This window comes from Podarcis muralis, chromosome 7 (genome assembly GCF_964188315.1).
Source record: "Podarcis muralis chromosome 7, rPodMur119.hap1.1, whole genome shotgun sequence".
Lineage (NCBI taxonomy): Eukaryota > Metazoa > Chordata > Lepidosauria > Squamata > Lacertidae > Podarcis > Podarcis muralis.
In genome coordinates this window covers 87,923,176-87,946,757 of record NC_135661.1, presented here as the reverse complement: position 1 = coordinate 87,946,757, position 23,582 = coordinate 87,923,176, and the positions used below count along the sequence as shown (strand labels likewise).

General features: G+C 45.6%; 1 protein-coding gene across 3 annotated transcripts; it reads left to right on the top strand.

The window, feature by feature from the left end:
• The first annotated feature begins 1,693 nt into the window (after positions 1-1,693).
• LOC114603161 (cytochrome P450 2B1-like) lies at positions 1,694-23,377 on the top strand. Of its 3 annotated transcripts, none has more exons than XM_077932367.1 (9): positions 1,701-2,127; positions 8,450-8,612; positions 10,642-10,791; positions 13,637-13,797; positions 14,005-14,181; positions 15,758-15,899; positions 17,136-17,323; positions 19,170-19,311; positions 23,015-23,377. In XM_077932367.1, the coding sequence occupies exons 1-9, from the start codon at positions 1,951-1,953 to the stop codon at positions 23,194-23,196; spliced, it is 1,482 nt and encodes a 493-aa protein (XP_077788493.1). In that variant the 5' UTR covers positions 1,701-1,950; the 3' UTR covers positions 23,197-23,377. The 3 variants fall into 3 exon arrangements, with proteins under 3 accessions (XP_077788494.1, XP_077788493.1, XP_077788495.1); XM_077932369.1 differs by lacking the exon at positions 1,701-2,127 and adding an exon at positions 3,589-3,837 and having other exon boundaries at positions 8,456-8,612; XM_077932368.1 differs by lacking the exon at positions 10,642-10,791 and having other exon boundaries at positions 1,694-2,127.
• The last annotated feature ends 205 nt before the right edge of the window (positions 23,378-23,582 follow it).

The window sequence follows — 23,582 nt, the reverse complement described above, 5'->3', positions numbered from 1 at the left end:
AAGTGATTTCATGTTCTTTATTCAGCTCATAGTGGTGAGGAGGAATGAATGAATGTCCCCTCCAAGTATTTGCTTTATATACATTATTTACACAATGGGCTGCACATGATTGGCTAATTCCGGAATTCTACTGTAAGCCAATCAGGTTGTGGATTCACTTCTATCTGGAGCATGATTGGGTAGTTCCTGCCAACCAATCATACTGCTGCATTGTTCTAGGACCAATCAGACTGCTGCATTCTGAATCCTATTGTTCTAGAACCAATCAGACTGCTGCCTTTTGGATCCTATTGTTCTAGGACCAATCAGACTGCTGCAGTTTGGATCCTATTCAACTCAGTACATAACATTATTATTAACAACAAACAACAACAACAATTATACCTTATACTTATACCTCAGCTTTCCCCCCTGACAGGGACTCAAGGCAGCTTTTGGATAAAATAAAACAATTAAACATTAATAAAATTAAAACCACACCCACCCCACTCACATCACATACAATCACAGCAAAAGCAGAACGGCAGCAGCTCATTTGTTAAAAGCAGTCGGTTTCCAAAATGGAAGTCAGTGCAATTGAAATGAAACTAACCTTTTCCAGGGCAGGGAGCATTTCTCTGTGGGATGACAGCAGGGAAAAAATCAATGAGTGGAATTGTTTTAAGAGGGCTTTTTCCCTAGGGGTACTGAAGGGCACGCAGTACCCGTACCCCCCTCTCTCTCTTGCTTAAAAAGTGTGGTACTTAGTGTAACAATTTCATGGGGAGTACCAGCACCTATTTTTCTAGGAAAAAAGCATTAGTTTTAAGAGTTGTCTTAAATGTCAGAGCTCACTTTTTTATTTTTTGGAAGGAGGTAAGAGGCGGTAGACAGATCCTCTGGATACTGGGGGAAGTTGAATTTCTCAAAAATTTCAGAGTGTAGGGTTGGCTCAGCTATGTCCAGACCAGCAGTGGGGCATCTCCAATTAGGCCTATCAGACTGTACCTTTTGGCCCCTGAAGCCCTTTTGGCCAAGCCACACATCGCACCCTACCTTTGGCATCATGGATGATGTCAGGTGTGGGGCAGGTAGAGATGCGCCTGGGCTGAAAGGGGTTTTGCAGCGCCTGAAGATAAATCCTTGTGCAAAGCGGTTTAGTTTTGGTTCTTACACTTAAAGAAAGAGAAAATAAAGAAATAAAGCCGCATGGCTGATTGAACCAACAGCAAGTGTCTCTGTACCTTCCTGGCCACATTTCCTGAGTTAGAAGACTCCTGGGAATGATGCTCTACCCTTTAAAGCCCAATACAGCCTAGGAACCTCGTACCTACGGGACCGTCTCTCCTGGTATGCCCCACGAAGGACATTGCGGTTTGCAAATAACAACATCCTGGAGATCCTGGGCCTCGGGGAGAAAAGGCTGGCCTTGAATTTCAGTAAGGCCCAGAAGCTCTGTGCCTGGTATGACCCCACTGGATGCACTCCTCTAGAGTCGCCTCTGCCGGCTGAACCCAGAGGCGCTGCTATTGCTGGGAACAGACTCAGCCTCCCCTATGCAGCAAAGGTCTGGCCAATGAGCAGCCCAAATACATGAAACTATGTAGACTTTCTCCCCAAAATAATGTCACTGAATGAACTTTTCTTCACTCAGATCATTGCCCTGGGGCAATCGGGGGGGGGGGGGGAATTAACCTCTCTAGTCATGAGGAGTGTCCTCTGTTGCCTTCCTTGCTGATACCAATGTGGAGAGGACACCAAAGTGTGCTGGCAAAACTCATAATAGATAAGTTATGCAAACTGACCTTTCTCCCTGTTATTCTTAACACAGGCTCATTCGTGGAAAATAGTTAATCTTTAAATGAGTTCAGGCACTTTGGATTTATAGGCAGCGCTCGGGATGAACATCCACTTCTTTGCAGAGCCAAAGTACCAGGAGCAGCAAAGTCAACGACGGCCGTCAGCTCCCAAATGGGCCTCTTTGGAGTGTTGCCCTTCTTGCTGGTCTCCTGCATCACCTTCTTGCTTATCCTAATCCGGAGGAGAGATGCCACAAAGGGCAAGCTGCCCCCAGGCCCCACCCCATTGCCTTTGCTGGGCAATTTGCTACAGTTGGATGTTCGGAACATCGTAACATCTTTTCAGAAGGTCAGTGTGGGTCTCTGCTGCCAGCAGGGCTGGGGGCTGCTATGTGAAGGAGGTGTCGCAGTGCCTTTCGGAGTGGAAGTGGAAGAGGAGGAGCTACCCCTAGGCAGGATTTGTTACTGCAGAAAAAGAGGAATTTGTCTTGTACAGATTCAGACTATTGATCCATCTAGTCATGTTTTCTTCTGCTCTGCACTGTCCGGCAGTAGCTCTCCAGGGTTTTAGATGGCAGGGACTGGACCTGGGGCCTTCTGCATGCAAAGCATGTGGTCTTCCACTGAATCACACTGTGATTCAGTGAATCATCGCGTCTTTTCACACTGAATCATCGCGTCTTTTCAGAAGGTGAGTGTGGGTCTCTGCTGCGTAGTGTTGGGGGGAGACAAGGGGGCCATGGCCCAAGGCTCACAATTTTGAGGGGGTGCGAAGCAGATGCCCCCATACAGGGATCCCCGTCCTGAGGTGTGATTGATTGATTGATTGGTCTCTTGATTTATTACTGCAGAAAAAGAGGAAACTGCCTTATACAGATTCAGACTATTGATCCATCTAATCATGTTTTTTTCTGCTCTGCACTGTCCGGCAGTAGCTCTCCAGGGTTTAAGATGGCAGGGACTGGACCTGGGTCCTTCTGCATGCAAAAGGTAAAGGGACCCCTGACCATTAGGTCCAGTCATGGCCGACTCTGGGGTTACGGCACTCATCTCGCTTTATTGGCCGAGGGAGCCGGCGTACAGCTTCCGGGTCATGTAGCCAGCATGACTAAGCCGCTTCTGGAGAACCAGAGCAGCGCACAGAAACGCCATTTACCTTCCCGCCAGAGCAGTACCTATTTATCTACTTGCACTTTGACGTGCTTTCGAACTGCTAGGTTGGTAGGAGCAGGGACCGAGCAACGGTAGCTCACCCCGTCACGGGGCTTTGAACCGCCGACCTTCCAGTCGGCAAGCCCTAGGCTCAGTGGCTTAGACCATAGCGCCACCCGCGTCTGCTTTGCTTAGGGGGTGGCTATATGTCAATGAGCATGCACCCTGATTTGATTGCAAGGCCTTCACACACCTTCCTGACAATGATTTGTTCATTCCACACTTTGCAGTGCATTCCCCTGTTGCTTTCCAAACTGCAAAAAGGACCACCCTCTCTTTTTAAAGTGGATTTGTTGCTTTAATCCACTTCATTTGCACCGACCTAAAGTTCTGACTCCGTCCTCCATAATACTGAGATGCTGCAGGCATCTTGAGTTTCTAATCTTTCTAATCTCCCTTCCTCATTCATGGACAGGTAGGGAGAGTCCCATAGGGGCATGTAACTTTCTAGCAGCATTGCCCAGAGAAATGCTTGTGCAAGTTGAAACTCCCCTGAATTACAGGTTTTTATTCTTTCTGCTTGCACTTTTACCAAAAAAAAATTGTCCATCTCTGTGAGGGGGAGGCTCCTTGGATTTATAGGCAGTGCTTGGGATGCCCATCCACTTCTTTGCAGAACCAAAGTACCAGGAGCAGCAAAGTCAAGAGGGCCGTCAGCTCCCAAATGGGCCTCTTTGGAGTGTTGCCCTTCTTGCTGGTCTCCTGCATCACCTTCTTGCTTATCCTAATCCGGAGGAGAGATGCCACAAAGGGCAAGCTGCCCCCGGGCCCCACCCCATTGCCTTTGGTGGGCAACTTGCTCCAGTTGAATATTTGGGACATCATCGCGTCTTTTCAGAAGGTCAGTGTGGGGGCTGCTATGTGAAGGAGGTGTCCCAGTGCCTTTCAGAGTGGAAGAGGAGGAGCTACCCCTAGGCAGGATTTGTTACTGCAGAAAAAAGAGGAATCTGTCTTATACAGATTCAGACTATTTTTTTTTTAAAGATATTTTATTAAGTTTTCTTTCCAATATTCAGAAATTTACATAATAAAAAGTAGAAAGTAAAAGTAAAAAAAAGAAAGTATACATAAATTCCAACTTTCCAAAGTACTTTAACAATTCCAATCGGACTTCCCCACATCTTCCAAATTCTGTGTTCTTTGCAATTGTAACATCAGCAATTTGTTACCTTATTTCATGTCTTACTGTATCTTTCAAATACTATGTTTCCAAATTTAAAATACTGTATCTCAGTTATTTGTACCCTGTAAATAAACATAGTATGGTTACTTCATATTGTCTACCTCATCTTTCTTATAACTTAATTTCAAATTCACCTATTCAAGTTGCTGAAGCAAACGTTTCCTAATCGTACACATTCTTAACATTCATACAACTTATAATGTTTTTGCAAATAGTCCTTAATTTTTTTCCAGTCCTCCTCCATTACAGTATTTCTTCTCCCAAATCACGGATTCTGCCAGTCATTTCAGCCAGTTCCATGTAGTCCATCAACTGCGTCTGCCATTCTTCCAGCGTGGGTAAATCTGGTGTCTTCCAGTGCTTTGCAATGAGGATTCTTGCTGCTGTAGTTGCATACATAAACAAAGTTCTATCCTTCTTTAACACTTTCTGGTCCACCATGCCCAGAAGGAAGGCCTCTGGTTTCTTCGGAAAGGTATACCTAAATACCTTTTTTAGCTCATTGTGTATCATTTCCCAGAAGGCCTTCACCTTTGGGCAGGTCCACCAGAGGTGAAAGAATGTCCCTTCAGCCTCCTTACATTTCCAACATTTATTGTCAGACAAATGGTATATTTTAGCAAGCTTGACTGGGGTCATGTACCACCGGTATATCATTTTCATAATGTTTTCCTTCAAGGCATTACATGCCGTGAACTTCATTCCGGTGTTCCATAACCTTTCCCAGTCCTCAAACATAATGTTATGCCCAATGTCCTGCGCCCACTTTATCATGGCAGATTTAACTGTCTCATCCTGTGTATTCCATTTAAGCAGCAAGTTGTACATTCTAGAGAGTATCTTAGTCTTTGGTTCTAACAGTTCCGTCTCTAATTTCGATTTTTCCACCTGGAAACCAACTTTTTTATCTATTTTAAACACCTCTTGAATTTGAGCATAATGTAACCAGTCTCGCACCTTATTTTTAAGTTTCTCCTGGCTCTGCAGCCTCCAATTGTCTCCAATTTTTTCAATTATTTCCCAATATTTCGGCCAATAGGCCTCCATGTTGGGTCTTTTTCGAGCCTTGGCCTCCATCGGTGATAGCCACCTCGGGGTCTTGCCCTCTAACAAGTCTTTGTATTTCAACCAGACCATGAATAATGCTTTTCTGACAATATGGTTTTTAAACAATTTGTGAGCTTTAACCTTGTCGTACCACAAATATGCATGCCAACCAAAGACATTGTCAAACCCTTCCAGATCTAGGACATCAGTATTCTCCAACAAAAACCAATCCTTCAACCAGCAGAAGGCTGCAGATTCATAATACAACCTCAAATCTGGCAGGGCAAACCCCCCTCTTTCTTTCGAGTCAGTTAGTATTTTAAACTTTATTCGGGGCTTTTTGCCCTGCCAGACAAATTTGGAGATATCCTTCTGCCACTTTCCAAAACATTCCGCTCTGTCCACAATCTGTAGGGCCTGGAACAAAAATAACATTTTCGGCAATACATTCATTTTTATAGCTGCAATTCGACCCAACAAGGAAAGTTTCAGTCTTGACCAAATTTCCAGATCTTTTTTGATTTCTACCCAACATTTTTCATAATTATCTTTGAATAAATTCAGATTTTTAGAGGACAAATAAACCCCCAGGTATTTCACTTTTTTAACCACACTTAATCCTGTCTCTCTCTGAAACCCATCCGTTTCTGTAGATGTCAAATTTTTAGCCAAAACCTTAGTTTTTTGCTTGTTCAACTTAAATCCCGCCACCCGACCAAATTCCTGAATCAGTTCTAACACTCTTTTTGTACTAGATTCTGGCTCCTGTAATGTTAGGACCAGGTCATCTGCGAATGCTTTCAGTTTATATTGTTTCACTCCGACCTGTATTCCTTGTACCGTCCGGTCCCCCCTAATCATATTCAAAAGCACCTCCAGGACTGAAATAAATAAAAGAGGGGATAAGGGGCACCCCTGTCGTGTCCCTTTTTCAATTTTAAACTCCTCTGTCACCACATTAGCTTTCTGCTCTGAATAGATTGCTTCTATTCCATTTTCAAACCCCCGCCCCACTCCCATCCCTTCCAAATTTTTCTTCATGAACATCCAAGAAATGTTGTCAAAGGCCTTCTCCGCATCAATAAAGATTAACACTGCTCTCGTATTGATATTTGTTTGTAAAAGTTCCAAAATATCAATAATGTTCCTAGTGTTATCAAACAAATGCCTACCAGGGAGAAAGCCAGCTTGGTCCTTATGAATTACTTCATTCAAAACTTTTTTAAGTCTACTTGCCAGGATGTCTGCAAAAATTTTGTAATCCACATTTAGGAGTGAGATGGGACGGTAGTTTTTAAGTTGAGTCTTTTCAGTTTCCCCTTTAGGAATCAATGTGATGAAAGCTTCTTTCCACGTCTCCGGGGCCTTCTTCCCCTCCATGATCTGGTTGCAAACCTCCATCAAAGGTTGTATCAGATAGTCTTTCAAAGTCTTATAGTATTTGGAGGTAAGCCCATCAGGGCCTGGAGATTTGCCTAATTGCATATTCTGAATGGCACCTTCAATTTCCTGTTGCGTTATTTTACAGTTCAGGCATGTTCTCTTTTCCTGGGTTATTTTTGATAATCCGTTGGTTTTTAAGAATTGATCTATTTCAAACTCTCTCTGTGGCCCCTGTGTATAAAGTTCTTTAAAATATCTCTGGAAACACTTTCTAATTTCTTCTGGTTTCTGGACAACTCTCCCTTCAATCTCTAGATTTGTAACTGTATTCAATTTTTGTCTCTTTTTCAACTGCCAAGCGAGCAGTTTTCCACATTTATTTGCTGATTCAAACGATCTTTGCTTCATTTGTTTAATTTTCCATTCCACCTCTTGGTTTATCAGTTTCGAATATTGTGCTTGATGGAATTTAATTTCTCTCAGCACCTCCTTCGACTTTGGTTTGGTTCTCAATTTTTTCTCTCCTTCCCTTATTTTCTCCAAGATCTTCTCCTTTTTTTCATTCCAGAGTCTTTTCTTGATTGTATTTTGTTGTATCAGAAACCCTCTCATAACTGCTTTGCTTGCGTCCCAGATTGTTCTTTTTTCTACCGTAGTATTCAAGTTTATTTCAAAATAGTCTCTTAAAGTTTTTTGGGCCTTCTTCACAATCTCCTGATCTCTTAGTAAGGTGTCATTCATTTTCCATCTAAAGGAGCCGGTTGGTGTAAGTCTCAATTCCACTTTCAAGGCATTATGGTCGGAGCAGGTTTTTGGGCAGATTTCCACTTTTCTGGTTTTAGGTGCCAGACCTCTAGTTGTCCATATTTGGTCGATTCGTGTCCATGACAAATGAGCCTCAGAAAAGAAAGTTCCTTCTTTACCTAAGGGGTTTTTTGTCCTCCATATGTCAATCAAGTCCATATTGTCAGTTAATTCAAAAAAAGTTTTAGGCAGTCTTCCATCAGTCGTTAGGTTTTGATTTTGTGACTTGTCCATGTTTGTAGATACCACCCCATTCATATCTCCCATCATAATGATGTTGGGATAGTCCAGATAGTCCAGCATAATCTCATGCAGCTACAGATTCAGACTATTGATCCATCTAGTCATGTTTTCTTCTGCTCTGCACTGTCCGGCAGTAGCTCTCCAGGGCTTTAGATGGCAGGGACTGGACCTGGGTCCTTCTGCATGCAGAGCATGTGGTCTTCCACTGAATCACACTGTGCTGGTCCCAGGGGGGTTACCGTGCGGCGTGGTCTGAGTCCGGTCCTGGGTCGAGGGTCTGGAGGCTGTCTGTCAAGGGCGAAGCGGGGTCCAAGGCAAGGAGCCGGGCGTGGTCAGGAACTCCGTAAGAGCAGGTCAGGGTGCTGGCAGGAACAGGTTTCCCGCAACCTGGGACTGGGATGACTGGCCTTTATCTCCTCTGGGGCCTAGGGCTGTCCCGGCCCACGGGTGACTCGCCTCTCCTGGCCTGGAGGCGAGCACTCCCCCTGTGAGAACTTCGTTCCCTCCACCTCTCTGCCCTGAGCCTCTGCAGCTCAGGAGAGGCTGGAGGGTTACTGGACCTAGAGGCAACCTCACCTTCCCCTGACAGGGCTGGGAGAGGAGCACCTGCAGGCAATGGGTCCTCAATCACCTCCAAAGCCAGAGTGGATTCATCTGGTGTCTGCTCCTGAGGATCCGGCACAGGTGCGGGCCCTTCAGATTCAAGCCCCTGCCCCAGCTCAGCCGGCCCTGGAGGTGGGGACTCCTCACGCTGTTGCTTTCCATCCAAGTATCAGGTGTGTTCTTTGTCTCTTGGCAGTTCCAGGAGCAGTATGGCTCAGTCTTCACTGTCTACATGGGCTCCCGGCCAATTGTGGTGCTGTGCGGTTATGGAACCATAAAGGAAGCACTCATAGATAATGCAGAAGCATTTGGAGGGAGAGGACTGATGATGGGTGTGGATGAAAGCATCAGGGATTATGGTAAGTGGCAGCTTGAAAATAGAGTGTTTGTAGCAGAAATGAATGCAACCGAAAGCTGGGATGGGATAAATTTATCTTGCAATATTAGAGGAAGGGCCATAGCTCAATGTCAAGAGTACCTGCCCTGAATGCAGAATGTCCCAGCTACAGTCTCTGGCATTTACTTGAAACAATGGAGAGCAGGCGCCAGTCAGTATACTGAGCTGGATGGACCACATGCCTGACTTGATAGAAGGCAGATTTCTATGATCCCTGTCTTTTTCTTTTTTTTGAACATTATCCATATAAACCCAATAATAAAATAGGACTTCATGAGTCAAACATATAAAAAGTAAATCAAACCAAGCCCAGCCTGGGATGCTACATTCACAAGAAGCAATAATAAAGCAATTTATCTGGATATTTGCGATGAGATAACATACAAGTGGAGAGTACCATCATAATAAATGAGAAAACAAGAGGGTGTGGTGCACCTGATTTACAAGATATACCAAAACATGAACCTATAACTGAAGCCACCAGAGGGAGAAGGAGCACTGTGATTCTATAATTTAATATAGCTCAGGACTACTTTTAGCCTGAAAATTGCATTCCACTGTAGGAAACTTTTCAGTGATGTGCATGACTGTGGTAAGTGGTGCTGGAGCCAAGGTGTGGGGGGAAAGAAGAGGAAAAGGTTTGCATGGCCTTTCCCCCTTCCTTCCTTCCTTCCTTCCTTCCTTCCTTCCTTCCTTCCTTCCTTCCTTCCTTCCCCCCTTTCGCCTTCTTTCTGCCACACACACTTCATCCTTCCATCTGTTATCAGTATTATCTGAGCTAGATGGACTAAGTGGTCTGACTCAGTAGAAGGCATTTCTGCATGGCAGGGGGTTGGACTAGAAGTTCATGGGGATCCCTTCCAACTCTATCAATCTAAGGCAGCTTTCCTATCTTCCTTTACTAGGGATGTGGGAAAAATTTGACTCAATTTTCTCACTTTCAAATATTCTCACTTTCCCCCGTTTCACTCCTAGGAATGGCACGGTCAACCAATTTGGCTTTTCTAGACTTCTCATTTTTCCACTTCTCCACATTTTCACACCACTTTTCTTTAAAAACAGCAACAAACTTTTCCAAAATTCTTTAGTGTTTTAGTTCCGATTTCTCCTAGTAAGCACATTTTTGTGTGCCGTTCTGACTAATGTACACATTTTATCTTTGCAAGCAAATTCCCCCAATACAATGCAAATATATTTTATATTTTTCACAAATATATTTTAATGTCTCCTTTCCACTGTTCTTATAAATATTGACTGGAGAACCGCACTGCAAAATTTGGACAAGTGTGGCTGTGTTTTAGTTCTCCTATTGTTTTGCAAAGTATACATGAGTGTGAATTAAATGTGAACCAAATCTAATTTTATGCCGTCCTATTTCATGTAGGTAAGCTGCTTCTTCTCTCTCCCTTCACAGCTGCCTCTTCCTCCCTGCCCTCATTCTCACCTTCTCTCTATCTTCCATTTCTTTCTTGTTGCCACTGGAAAGCCAAACTCTTGTTGGGATGGTTAGGAGGTCCCAAGAAGGAGAGCCATAGACCTGGTGGTTGGTTCCTGCAGTCCAGAGGCCTGCCACCCCTGAGCTGATTCAAGGCAATGAAATTATACCACAAGTCTGCTTCCCCGCTGCTCATGCCAACTGTCCCTCCATCTTTCTGTGCAGTTACTTCCATGCCAGGGTTTCCTCTATAACTACTGCAATGCAGGGGGTTGGACTAGAGGACCCCTGGGGTCCCTTTCACCTCTACAATACTATGATTCTATCCCTCTTCATCTCAGAGAAACCAGAAAAAACATTGCTCTTTCCATTTTTGTGTGTGTGGCCCTTCCGTCTTGTAGTGAAGAAAATGTCCCCCCTGACATATGGCTGCCCCTGTGAGACCGGGATTGTTCCACTAGAGGGAGGTTCTGTGTGCCATTGTTTCCCATGTAGCACCTCCATCTTTTCTCCCCCAGTCTTCTGCCTTTTCTGTGGCGTTTTTCTCCATTTCCAGGCGTGGTTTCCACCAACGGGGAACGGTGGAGGCAGCTGCGTCGCTTCTCCCTCACCACCCTGAGGAACTTTGGGATGGGGAAGAGATCCATCGAGGAGCGAATCCAGGAGGAGGCCCAGTTCCTGGTGGAAGCCCTGAGGAAAACGGAAGGTGAACGTTTCCCCTCGGAAGGGGCGCCGTGCGCTTTTGGACATTGTCGCAGCGGGAGGCAAGGAAAACGATGTTGTAACTGAGGAACGGCCGCGCATCCTGCCAAAACACCCGCCGTGCTTTCCTCACAACCGTTCAGTCCCCTGTCAAATAAGTGGGTCTGGCTTTCCTCCTTTGCACCTGCCGCTTTGCCCACAGAGTTTGTCATCTGGTTTCAGGAGATGGCGTTAGTCCCTTAGGAAGATTGTGGCATATACAGTGGTACCTCGGGTTACATACGCTTCAGGTTACATACGCTTCAGGTTACAGACTCCGCTAACCCAGAAATAGTACCTCGGGTTAAGAACTTTCCTTCAGGATGAGAACAGAAAGCGCACAGTGGCAGTGAGAGGCCCCATTAGCTAAAGTGGTGCTTCAGGTTAAGAACTTTGCTTCAGGATAAGAACAGAAATCGTGCTCTGGCGGCACAGCAGCAGCAGGAGGCCCCATTAGCTAAAGTGGTGCTTCAGGTTAAGAACTTTGCTTCAGGATAAGAACAGAAATTGTGCTCTGGCGGCACAGCAGCAGCAGGAGGCCCCATTAGCTAAAGTGGTGCTTCAGGTTAAGAACTTTGCTTCAGGATAAGAACAGAAATCGTGCTCTGGCGGCACAGTAGCAGCAGGAGGCCCCATTAGCTAAAGTGGTGCTTCAGGTTAAGAACTTTGCTTCAGGATAAGAACAGAAATCGTGCTCCGGCAGTGCGGCAGCAGCAGGAGGCCCCATTAGCTAAAGTGGTGCTTCAGGTTAAGAACAGTTTCAGGTTAAGAACGGACCTCCGGAACGAATTAAGTATTTAACCCGAGGTACCACTGTAAAGGATCTCCTTCCTCCTTGTGTTCCAGCCCAGATGTGCAAAAAAGGGTTTAATCACCACAGAGGGGTCCATTGTGGTGCCAGATTCTGTGGTTTTCTGAGCACCTGGCGCCTTCCCTCAGAAACTCAGCCAGATGAGTGGGGTATAAATAATACATTATCATCATTATTATAAACCATGGGTGGGCAAACTAAGGCCTGGGGGCTGGATCCGGCCCAATCGCCTTCTCAATCTGGCCCACGGACGGTCCAGGAATCAGCGTGTTTTTACATGAGTAGGATGTGCCTAGGGGCCTAGGGGCATAGGAATTCGTTCATTTCTCCCTCATAAAATGTAGACCGGCCCCCCACAAGGTCTGAGGGACAGTGGACCGGCCCCCTGCTGAAAAAATTTCCTGAGCCCTGTATAAACCTTGGGGTTGTCTGCCTCTGTTCCCTCTTCCCTCAGAGACTCAAGGGGTGAGACATCAGGTGAGGAACCAGGATTGTTTCTGTGGAGAAATAAGACCCATTTTTCTCTCTCCTCAGACCAGACAAGGGATGTGAGCAAACTGAGCAGAGACCAGGGAGCCATCCTCTAGTGGAGGCCTTTTCCCGCCTTTTCCGCTCCCTTGCCATGAAGAGGCTAGATGAACGCCAGGCTCAAAATGGCCGCCTTTATGCCAGGAGCTGCCTCTTCCTTTCTCCCTTTGTCTCTCTCCTGAAGGCCTGGAGGGTGAGGGGAGCCTTTCCAAGGCCATGGGCCTTTAGAGGGCCACAGGAGTTGCCTCAGGATTTTGTTTTTTAAGGAGGATTCAAAAGGTCCTCCTGCCCTCTTTCTTCCCCCTGGAGTAAGCCGTTCTCAATGGCCCTTCTGAACAGCTACCGTCCGGAAAAAATTAATGACTACACATGCCTTGTTCTGAAATATATTAATCACCAAACACGCCTCACGAGTCCCTGAGGAATTTGGAAGGTTCCCCAGAGGATGGCTTGGAATTGCATTGCTGGGTGAAACTGCAAGATGGCCTTGTCCCTTTTCCTCGTTTCCTCTCTGCTATTGAAAAGTTAAAGTTGCCTCTCTTTTACCACAGCTTTCCAAGTCATTGTCTTAAGGAACTCTTGAAATTCACTATATAGAGTTTAATTTTTTTGCACAGTTTGCACATGAGGGTGGATATAACCCTCTGTGTTTTCTGCCTACGTCTTGACAGTTTAATATTAAATAAGAGTCTATTATTTAAATGTAAAATATTTTTTCTTCTTTCCTTTCTCTGTCCCTCTGGAAAGTTTTTAATAGAATTGAGGGGACTTTCTATATCTTGCCTAATTAAGAGGAAGGACAGCCCCCAAGCTTTCTAGTATTCCATGGCATGGCAAGATCCTGCCCATGTGCAGAGGTTTATTTGGCTTCATCTAGCTGGAGAGGCATTGTTTGCATATTTCTGGATGCTGTTAAAACATTCAGGAGCCATTTTTAGCTAAATGCACCAGTGTCCATTAGGCATATTCTTTCTCCTGAGGAAGGCAGCCCTGTTTAGGGAAGTTTTTAATGTTGGATGTTTTATTGTGTTTTTAATATTTTGTTGGGAGCTGCCCAGAGTGGCTGGAGAAACCCAGCCAGATGGGCAGGGTATAAATAAATTATTATTGTTATGTACTGAAGTTTTCACCCTGGGCCAGCAGGGGGATACTGTTGATAGTTATGCAAATAAGGGATTGAAAGTGACGTTCAGGGATTGGATAGTTTTAGAAAATTGTTACAGTTACGTTGTACTGGAGCTCTATATAAGCAGGGTGACTGAACCCTTCAGTTCAGTTCTGTCCTGGCCTGTGGATAAACAAGAGCTGTTTGAAGAATCACTGTGTCATCTGATATGTTCACCCACAACTTAACAATTAATAATAATAATAATAATAATAATAATAATAATAATAATTAATTATAACTCCTTTGACCACAGATGCATCCTGGCATCTTAGGTGATGTTGTCCCCATTTTCCGCCTCCGCAGGGCACCCATTTGATCCGACCTTCTACCTCAGCCATGCCGTCTCCAATGTTATCTGCTTTGTGGTGTTTGGCCAGCGGTTCGAATATGAAGACAAACAGTTTGTCTTTTTACTTGATGTGATCAACAAATCCTTCCGGCTCGTGACTTCCGCACCATCGCAGGTAATGGAGGCACCTGCTCACCTGGGACAAGAGAATGCATCCATAGCCTCCCGTAACCTGGTTATTTCATGCCCTCCACTTTAAAAAAAATGGCTCGTTTTTTTTTGGGTGGGCATAGTATAGTGCCTGGGTATTAAGGGGTCCAGAGCATGGGGTGCAAGACAATGAGGAAGCTTAGACAGTTATGTCTGTTATTTTTCTTCAAAGATGAAGAATTTTTTCCCGGGCCTGATGCGGATCCTGCCTGGGCCTCATCAAGAAGGTCCCAAGTACATGAAGGAGTTAATAAACTTCATCTCTCAGAGGGTCCAGATCCACCGGGAATCCTTCGATCCAAATTGCCCCCGGGACTTCATTGACTGTTTCCTGGCCAAAATGGAGCAGGTACTTGTTGGGGGGAACCACGTGTCTCCCAGTTATTGGACGTTGACCTTCTCACCAGTCTTTGTTCTGACATAAAGGCCTCATCCAGACTTCCTTTTGTGCTGCATTTCTAGGCACAGGTCCACACTTGAAAGCACCATGTCTAAATGCTCCCCCCTTTTTCTTTTTGGTCCCATGATTTTCCATTACAATCTACTCTTTGCCAATGAATCGGAGCAAACAGCAATCCATGGAAAAACCCAAACTGCCATTTGTTCCGGTCCAGCATCAGGGGTGTGCGGTGGGTGTGGACCGCCTTGGGTGTCACCACTGAGGGGGGGGGGGTGAGAAAATGCTGGGCAGCACTCACCGCGGGGCCTGCAGTGCGCCCAAGCCACACATCTCTCCTGGGAGAGATGTGGTGGCTTAGGTGCCCGCAGGCTCTGCGCTGCCCAAACGGTATGCCCGCTCCCCCCCCCAACTGTAGAGCGTCTGAGTGGGAGGAGGCAGGCAGACTCCGGAGGCCCCGTGGTGTGCCCTGCCCCTATGGGCAGCTCATCCTGCCCCTGGGCACACCGCCCCAGGGCCTGAGCAGCTCCTGCACCAATGTCCAGCATTGAAAAGCGGGTTTTCCTGCTTTTCTTTTTCCTGGCCATGCCAGGAACACCCTGTTACTCCCAGCTGACCGAGGACCCCTGCCCCGGGCCACAGACAAGCTCTGCACTGGCCTGGTAATAATAATACAGTGGTACCTCTGGTTATGTACTTAATTCGTTCTGGAGGTCCTTTCTTAACCTGAAACTGTTCTTAACCTGAAGCACCACTTTAGCTAATGGGGCCTCCTGCTGCCGCCGCGCCCCCGGAGCACAATTTCTGTTCTCATCCTGAAGCAAAGTTCTTAAGCCGAGGGACTATTTCTGGGTTAGCGGAGTCTGTAACCTGAAGCATCTGTAACCTGAGGTACCACTGTATTGTTCGACCACACTTTACAAAAGTTTAAAAAACTTACAATGGATTAGAATAAAAATTCTATTGAGTCAGATATCTAAGGTGAGGGGGACTAGAAACAGCTGCCATAACATAGTGTAAAAATGAAAAATAGAAATCTACGGCCAAACACTTCTTGGTTCCTTACCAAGCCAATCTCAAAAGTAAAGGTAAAGGGACCCCTGACCATTAGGTCCAGTCGTGACCGACTCTGGGGTTGCGCTCATCTCGCTTTATTGGCTAAGGGAACCGGTGTACAGCTTCCTGGTCATGTGGCCAGCATGACTAAGCCGCTTCTGGCGAACCAGAGCAGCGCACGGAAACGCCATTTACCTTCCCACCGGAGCGGTCAAACACAGATGTCTTCATTTTCATTAACTTGTATCCAGTCAATCTAATTCAGGGACTGTATAAACCAAAATATTTCTATGTAATAGAGGTTTATAATATACAGCACAGTTGTTCTTTCATAATTGATCTAAATATACGGAAAGCAAATCCTGCTGGCCATACACCAGCCTTCCATAAAATCTTTGTGCAGGCATGCTGATTGGCTCCTGGTTGTATAACTTGCTCTCTTCTTCCCTCCTCTTCTTCCTCCCTGTGTCAGGAGAAAGAGAACCCAACTTCGGAATTCCATAATGAGAACTTGGCTGTTACGGTTCTTAACCTGTTCTTTGCAGGAACAGAGACAGTCAGCACCACCCTCAGATACGGACTTCTCATCCTCCTCCGATACCCAGAGATAGAAGGTGAAAAAACAAGACCAAATCTTCCTCACTCAGTCTTGTTGCCCGTCTTTTGGGCTGCCTTATGGGTTCCTTCCTTGCCAGATAAACCAGGACTCCCTTTTAGCTCTAGCCTATGAAAGTTCCACTGGGACAAAACCCGAACTTTAGCCTGCCCAGGTCCTTTCTTTGATCACCCTGGGGCCAGAACATCTATGGCAAGCACTCCTACTGTTCTAGGGTTCACACTGGAACAGTGGTGGTTTGATGTGAAATTGCTGCTGGGAATAATCTGGAGTAGTTTTAGACCATTCGTAGCAGTTTCTTGAGATGATGGGGCAGGTTGTTGGCTTTTGCATGACTGGAAGGTAGCCAACTGTCCAGTGCTAAGAGAGTCACACCTGTTGCTCCATCCACTTTTGGCTTTGGTTCTACCCACCATTGTCATTGGTCCCTGAAAGGTTCTACACAAAAGACTATGGTCCCTGGTTTCAAAAAGGTCCAACGCTGAATAAAGTTATAGATAATGCTCTCCTGAGTGCATCTTTCGCTGTGTGAACTCTGCTGATAGAGCGTGCACGAGCTCTGGAATGTGGCAAGCTATTTCTGGGGCTCATGTCACTAATTGACTGATACTGCGTTTCTACGAGAGATTGATGGGTCGTCCGGAGACGGCAGGGGGCTTTTTGGACTTTGTCTCCCTGGCAGTATCCCAACATTCCTTACCCCCAGTCTAGCCCCTTCTTATCTGTTTTGACTGGCAGCCAGGCTCTCAGGTGGAGAATGGTTCTTTTCATCAGCTTCTACATTAATCCTTTAATTGGAGATGCCAGAAAAAGAACCTTCTGTATGCAAAGCATGAGCTCCATTTTGATTTTTCTTTCTATACTTCTCTGATATAAAATATATCAGAATTGGAGAATAGCCACTACCAAAGGCATCAGGGAACTTTGAAGAAGCACGAACTCAGGATGAAAGGGAGATACGTTTGACAAGTCCTCACCATGATCAACTTGCCCCCAGAAACCTATGTCCCTACTGTGGAAGGATGTGTGGATCCAGAATTGGCCTCCACAGTCACTTATGGTCCCAATGTTAAGACCATATTCATGGAAGACAATCTTAATCAGCCAAGAGTGATCGCCAAGGAAAGAAAGGATATCAAAAATCTTTCCTCCTCCTATAAATGCATATATCTAACCACCTCCCACCACCTGGGTACCACAGTATATAGTTTTAACCCTTCTCTCTTCTTCACAGCTAAGGTCCAAGAGGAGATTGACCGGGTCATTGGGAGGAACCGCAGCCCCTCCTTAGAGGACCGGAGTCAGATGCCCTTCACGGATGCTGTCATTCATGAGATCCAGCGCTTTGTAGACGTCTCCCCACTGGCACCTCCTCATTTGGTGACCTGTGACACGCATTTCCGGGGCTTCAGCATTCCCAAGGTGCGGTGAGCCATGTGGCCAACAGAAGCATTAGTGCCAGGTCCAATATCCTACCTGCAGGTGTACAGATGGAGCTGTGCACATGTGTGTTCGCACCCCCCTGTGAAAGAGTAGGAAGCTGCAGTGGCCTAGACCAGGCACAGGCAAACTCCGGCCCTCCAAATGTTTGGGACTACAATTCCCATCATCCCTAGCTAATAGGACCAGTGGTCAGGGGTGATGGGAATTGTAGTCCCAAACATTTGGAGGGCTGGAGTTTGCTTATGCCTGGCCTAGATGGTTGTGGTTCCTCTTTCCGTCATTTACAGCAGTGTTCCCCAACCTTGGGCCTCCAGCTGTTTTTGGACTACAACTCCCATCATCCCTCGCTAGCAAGACCAGTGGTCAAGGATGATGGGAATTGTAGTCCAAAAACAGCTGGAGGCCCAAGGTTGGGGAACACTGATTTACAGGAAGCAGAAGGAGATGTGCGTCTGTGTAGTGCAGCAAACTTGAGGAGTAATCAGTGAGGCAGGATACCTGTGGTAGAAATGTTGGGATACTGCCAGGGAGACAGAGGCAATCAGGCAGCCTCCACATCGTCTCTGGACGATCACCGGTCTCCCGTGGAAACAGCATCAGTCAATTAGCGACACGAGCCTCAGACACATTCCAAGACTCATGCACGCCCTTTTCAGCAGTCTCCGCAACGGAAGATTCAGACAGAAGAGCAGATTTACAGCTTTATTCAACGTAGGTCAGAAGAAAGGAAAAACATGACTGCTTGCATCCGTGTCGAGGAAACAGCCAGAACAAAAGCTATATACAAAACGGAAGTTCCCAGCGAGAACAGTGCTGGGAGTAAACAGTCATGTGGCACACAACAATCATGCCTGACTCTTTTAAGGAGGAATGGAAACTATATCCTAACATCAAATCCCGCCTAAAGACAGAAAAGCAGTCCCTCATCACTGTGGAAGGAATTTAGTATGGCAGCAAACTCAGTCACACACAACATCCTGTTATAATTGTGCTGTCTTACCTTAAATAACCTGAGCCATCTCCACTCCTGCATTTGAGGAGGTTTGAGCTAACTCTGTTTCTTATTGTATTATTAATGCAGAAACTTCAAGAAGTTTAAGCTGTAGGTGGGTCTGGCACAGGGTGAAAGGCCAAATGCAGGATAAAGAGGAAACAGAAGGCCCTGAACTGAATCAGTTGCAGTAATAATAGTAATATAATAATAATAATAATAATAATAATAATAATAATAATAATAATACAGTGGTGCCTCGCAAGACGAAAAGAATCCATTCCGCGAGTCTCTTCGTCTTACGGTTTTTTCGTCTTGCGAAGCAAGCCCATTAGCGGCTTAGCGGATTAGCGCTATTAGCGGCTTAGCGGACTTAGCGGATCAGCTGATAAGCGGCTTAGCGGGCTTAGCGGATCAGCTGATCAGCGGCTTAGCGGATCAGCTGTTAAGCGGCTTAGCGGCTTGGGAAAAAGGGGGGTGGGAGAAAAAAAACCCTGCAGGAACTCGCAAGACATTTTCGTCTTGCGAAGCAAGCCCATAGGAAATTCGTTTTGCGAAGCACCTCCAAAACGGAAAACCCTTTCGTCTAGCGGGTTTTCCGTCTTGCGAGGCATTCGTCTTGCGGGGCACCACTGTAATAATAATAATTTCTTATTTCTACTCCACCCATGTGGTTGGGTTTCCCTAGCCACTCTGGGCAGCTTTCAACAGAACATTAAAAACATTTAAAAGCTTCAAAGTTCATGCCGCCTTTGGTAGAGGCTACTCTCCAATTCTGATATATTTTATATATCAGCAACCATTGCTTTTGGGGTCTCTGTCTTTCCTCTCCAGGGAACCACAGTAGTGCCATTCCTGTCATCCTGCCTGCATGACCCCCAGCACTTTCAGACACCGAGGAAGTTCAATCCTCAGCACTTCCTGGATGAAAGAGGGTCCTTCAGGAAGAATGAGGCCTCCCTCCCATTTTCAACAGGTATTGCACATCAGCTTCATGGTGGGGAGGAACGCATGGGAGGGCAGGCTCGGCTAAACCTTAGAAGGAATTAAGAATGGGAAGGAGGAAAGAAAGAGTGAGAAGGGTTAATTAATAGGAAAATAAGTCTTGGATTGAGCATTGTGTTAGTGTAGCGGGAATTGTTGCCAATAAAGCAGACACAGGTTCTTCCGAGGAAAGCCTTTGCCGCAGCAGGCTTTTCATGGGATCTTTTCCCAAAAGCAAAAAGCCCCAACTCCAACCAGAGCTGGGTATTTATAGTATTGAACAAACAAGTCACATGCATAATATACAGTGGTACCTTGGGTTAAGTACTTAATTCGTTAAGTACTTAATTCGTTCCGCGCCGCCGGAGCACGATTTCTGTTCTCATCCTGAAGCAAAGTTCTTAACCTGAAGCACTATTTCTGGGTTAGCGGAGTCTGTAACCTGAAGCGTATGTAACCTGAAGCGTATGTAACCCGAGGTACCACTGTTATGTGCGTGTCTAAAGCAAGATTATAAACTGCTACATAAGCAATAGCTGAAGTCCCAATAATCCCACCCCCACCAGTACATGATGATTTAGAAGCCAGTTTCCAGATTAGAGCCAGACTCTCACTTCCTCAATCCGTTTCTCAGAGACTGCTGTCTTTTGCAAATTCTGGGAACACGTCAACCCTGCTGTAAATATCTTTCCACGAGGGGCGTTCTCAAGCAGACTGTGTTTGCTGTTACGGAAAAATCTAGGTGTGAGGCTGCTCAGTCACCCAGCTCGTCAGGCAGAGCTCGCGGGTCCCTGCGGAATAAAGGAAGGTGTCCAGTCACCAAAGTTGTAGACCAAAGTTTATTGCGCAACAGGTTCAAAGAGGAATTTTGGGTTTTGTTGTTGTTGTTTTTTTAAAAATGATATTTATTACTTTTCCAACAATTTAAACACAACGCTACAATGAAAAGAAAAAAAGAACAGAACAATACAATACAATACAAAAACACTACATAACACTGACACATTAAACTAACATAACCAAACAAAAACAGTTTAAAACACATCAAACAATTTCAGTATCTTATCTTTCATTCACTTATTTCCACGACCTCCTCACACCTCCCTTTTTGTATTCCACTTCTATTAGTTGTTTCAGCAATTCCTTTCCATCTTCCTCTGTTTTCTATCCTATAATTATCTTAACACATTCTAACCTTATTTTTCCTTTAATATTCCATTAATCTATTTATACTTAATTCCTTATAACATTTCTACTAAAGCCATATCACTTCATTCCAACATTCTTCTAACATTCATTAATTTTACAATGTTTCTGTAAATAGTCTTTAAACCTTTTCCAGTCTTCTTCCACCGACTCTTCTCCCTGGTCTCGGATTCTGCCAGTCATTTCCGCCAGTTCCATATAGTCCATCAGCAAAGAGGAATTTTGAACCCCGAGGATGGGGTGACAATGACTTTTAAAACTTTCCCACCATATCCCAGAATACAGTGCGTACAGCATCATTGCTACATCATTGCTACACAACTGACATGTCACAAAAGGGGAGGGGTAGACAGGGGTTACACTAGTTTCACCTTGGCAAACATGTCCAAACAAGTCCTTGGTACAAGATTAGCATAAGCAGACATGGCAGGGCAAGACCCAGGTATAAGATTAGCATAGGCAAACACCTCTGAAGTCCCACCACCCAAAGTACAATAGAACTTCCTTTGCATGTCTGGACCCCATGGCAAGTCTGGTGATGGGATTAGGCTTTCCTTGGCCAACAATCAGCTCAGCAATTGTCACCTTTGGGCACTTCCTGGAGTAGGAGGTGTGTATACATGTCCTCACACTTGAGGAGCTGGCAGGGAAAAGAGTCGTTTTTTCCAAGGGCAAAATAGTGTTGAAATGGAGGAAACTGGCAAAGGAGTTGATTTTATATACAGTGGTGCCTCGCAAGACGAAATTAATCCGTTCCTCGTGTCTCTTCGTCTTGTGGTTTTTTTCGTCTTGCGAAGCATGGCTATTAGCGGCTTAGCAGCTATTAACGGCTTAGCGGCTATTAACAGCTTAGCGGCTTTAAGAAAAAGGAAACAAACTCGCAAGACATTTTGTCTTGCGAAGCAAGCCCATAGGGAAATTCGTCTTGCGGAACGACTCAAAAAATGGAAAACCCTTTCGTCTAGCGAGTTTTTCGTCTTGCGAGGCATTCGTCTTGCGGGGCACCACTGTAATTGTTAAAGCTAGGTAACTTCCCTGAGCTGTCAAGTCGAAAAGATACATTTATGCATAATATTTGTAACATTTAACAACTTTAAAGATGTGCCCCCCCCCCCGTAATTTCCGTGACGCTGCTCACAAAGGACCGCTGAGATAGCCAGGGACCACTGGGGCAGGTAAATCCCACCGTGTTCTGTTACATGGATAGTATGCATGTTGGGGATTCGCATTACATGTAGCCATTTGCACCATGTAGCAACCCATGACCCAGCTGTGAGCTAAATCTCCGTGATTCACCTATTAGCTGTATTCCTGCCCCAGTGGGGCAACCTGCAAAATCATCAGTTTCATAAGAACTGTTTCAGTTTCAGTTTGCAACAGATGACCATAACTCCTCTATTAGAAACACACTCAAGGAGTTATAGGGACACACATTATCACATTTATTGTGGCCCTCTGGGCCACCACCACAGTTGGAGGAATAACGTTTTAAAATTAATATTATTACAGTGGTACCTCGGGTTACATACGCTTCAGGTTACAGGTTACTCTGCTAACCCAGAAATAGTACCTCGGGTTAAAAACTTTGCTTCAGGATGAGAACAGAAATCATGCTCCACCGGCACGGCGGCAGTGGGAGGCCCCATTAGCTAAAGTGGTACCTCAGGTTAAGAACAGTTTCAGGTTAAGAACGGTCTTCTGGAACGAATTAAGTACTTAACCTGAGGTACCCCTGTATTATAGGGATGTGGGTGGCGCTGTGGGTTAAACCACAGAGCCTATGACTTGCAGATCAGAAGGTCGGTGGTTCGAATCCCCACGACGGGGTGAGCTCCCGTTGCTCAGTCCCTGCTCCTGCCAATCTAGCAGTTCAAAAGCACGTCAAAGTGCAAGCAGATAAATCTGGTGGGAAGGTAAACGGCGTTTCCGTGCGCTGCTCTGGTTCGCCAGAAGCGGCTTAGTCATGCTGCCACATGACCCGGAAGCTGTACGCCGGCTCCCTCGGCCAATAAAGCGAGATGAGCGCCGCAACCCCAGAGTCGGTCATGACTGAACCTAATGGTCAGGGGTCCCTTTACCTTTACCTTACCACTGTATCATAATTACCAGGCCATTGCAGAGCTTGTCTGTGGCCCGGGGCAGGGGTCCTCGGTCATCTGGGAGTAACAGGGTGTTCCTGGCATGGCAGCGTAAGTCTGACAGGGCCCCCTGGACAGCTTATCATTCGGAAGCCCAGGGCAAGTGTCCCCAGCTGCCCCTCCCACCCTTTGCACAGGCCTGCATGTAGAGGAGACGCAAACTCGGTTCACCAGATTACGAGTGTCCCACTCTTAATCTCTACACCACACTGGCTCTTACTGGCTGATTATTATTACTATCAAATCTGTATCCTGCCCTTCACCCGAAGATCATAGGGCAGTTCACAACATAAAAAATACAAAATGAAAACACAAAATGCATAATAAAATCCTATTTTTTTGTTTCTCCAGGGAAAAGGGTCTGCCTTGGCGAAGGTTTGGCCCGTATGGAGCTCTTCCTATTCCTCACAACGGTGTTGCAAAACTTCCACCTAAAATCTCTCCAGGAGAGGGAGGAAATAGACATTTCAGCGGATGTGCGAGGCAGTTCAAAGCTTCCCCGGCCTTATAATCTTTGCGTGGTTCCCCGGTAAATGGTCCCTGCTGCATGAGCGCTGAGATATTTGGGGGATGCAGGTGCCTCTTCTATGTCTCTCTCTCTGATTGGGAGATAATATTAACACAATGAAGGTTCATGGCTGGAAAACTGCTTTGAAAATCACTGTGACTAAAGTGTGTTATGTGTAGAACTCAATATAAAAGGAGTCTGCCCTGCTTGCGCTTCTTCTGTTCTTGATTTTTCTCATGGTAGAAAAAGAAAAGAGTATTAACTGGGAGAAGAAAGCAACAAATAGGTGAGGTAGCTCACTCAATATTTTATACTGTGGGAGAAACGCAGAATGTCTTAAGAGGAGAATTTAAGATCTTTAAAGAAGATATATGTGAGTACACAGACACATTGGAGGAAGTGCCTGGGATA

Excerpts from the sequence above, each read along its gene's own strand:
- LOC114603161 (XM_077932367.1), top strand. The coding sequence starts at position 1,951 with ATGGGCCTCTTTGGAGTGTTGCCCTTCTTGCTGGTCTCCTGCATCACC. Across the intron at positions 15,900-17,135 it reads CCGATACCCAGAGATAGAAG|CTAAGGTCCAAGAGGAGATT; the intron begins GTGAAAAAACAA and ends TCTTCTTCACAG. Across the intron at positions 19,312-23,014 it reads CTCCCTCCCATTTTCAACAG|GGAAAAGGGTCTGCCTTGGC; the intron begins GTATTGCACATC and ends TTGTTTCTCCAG.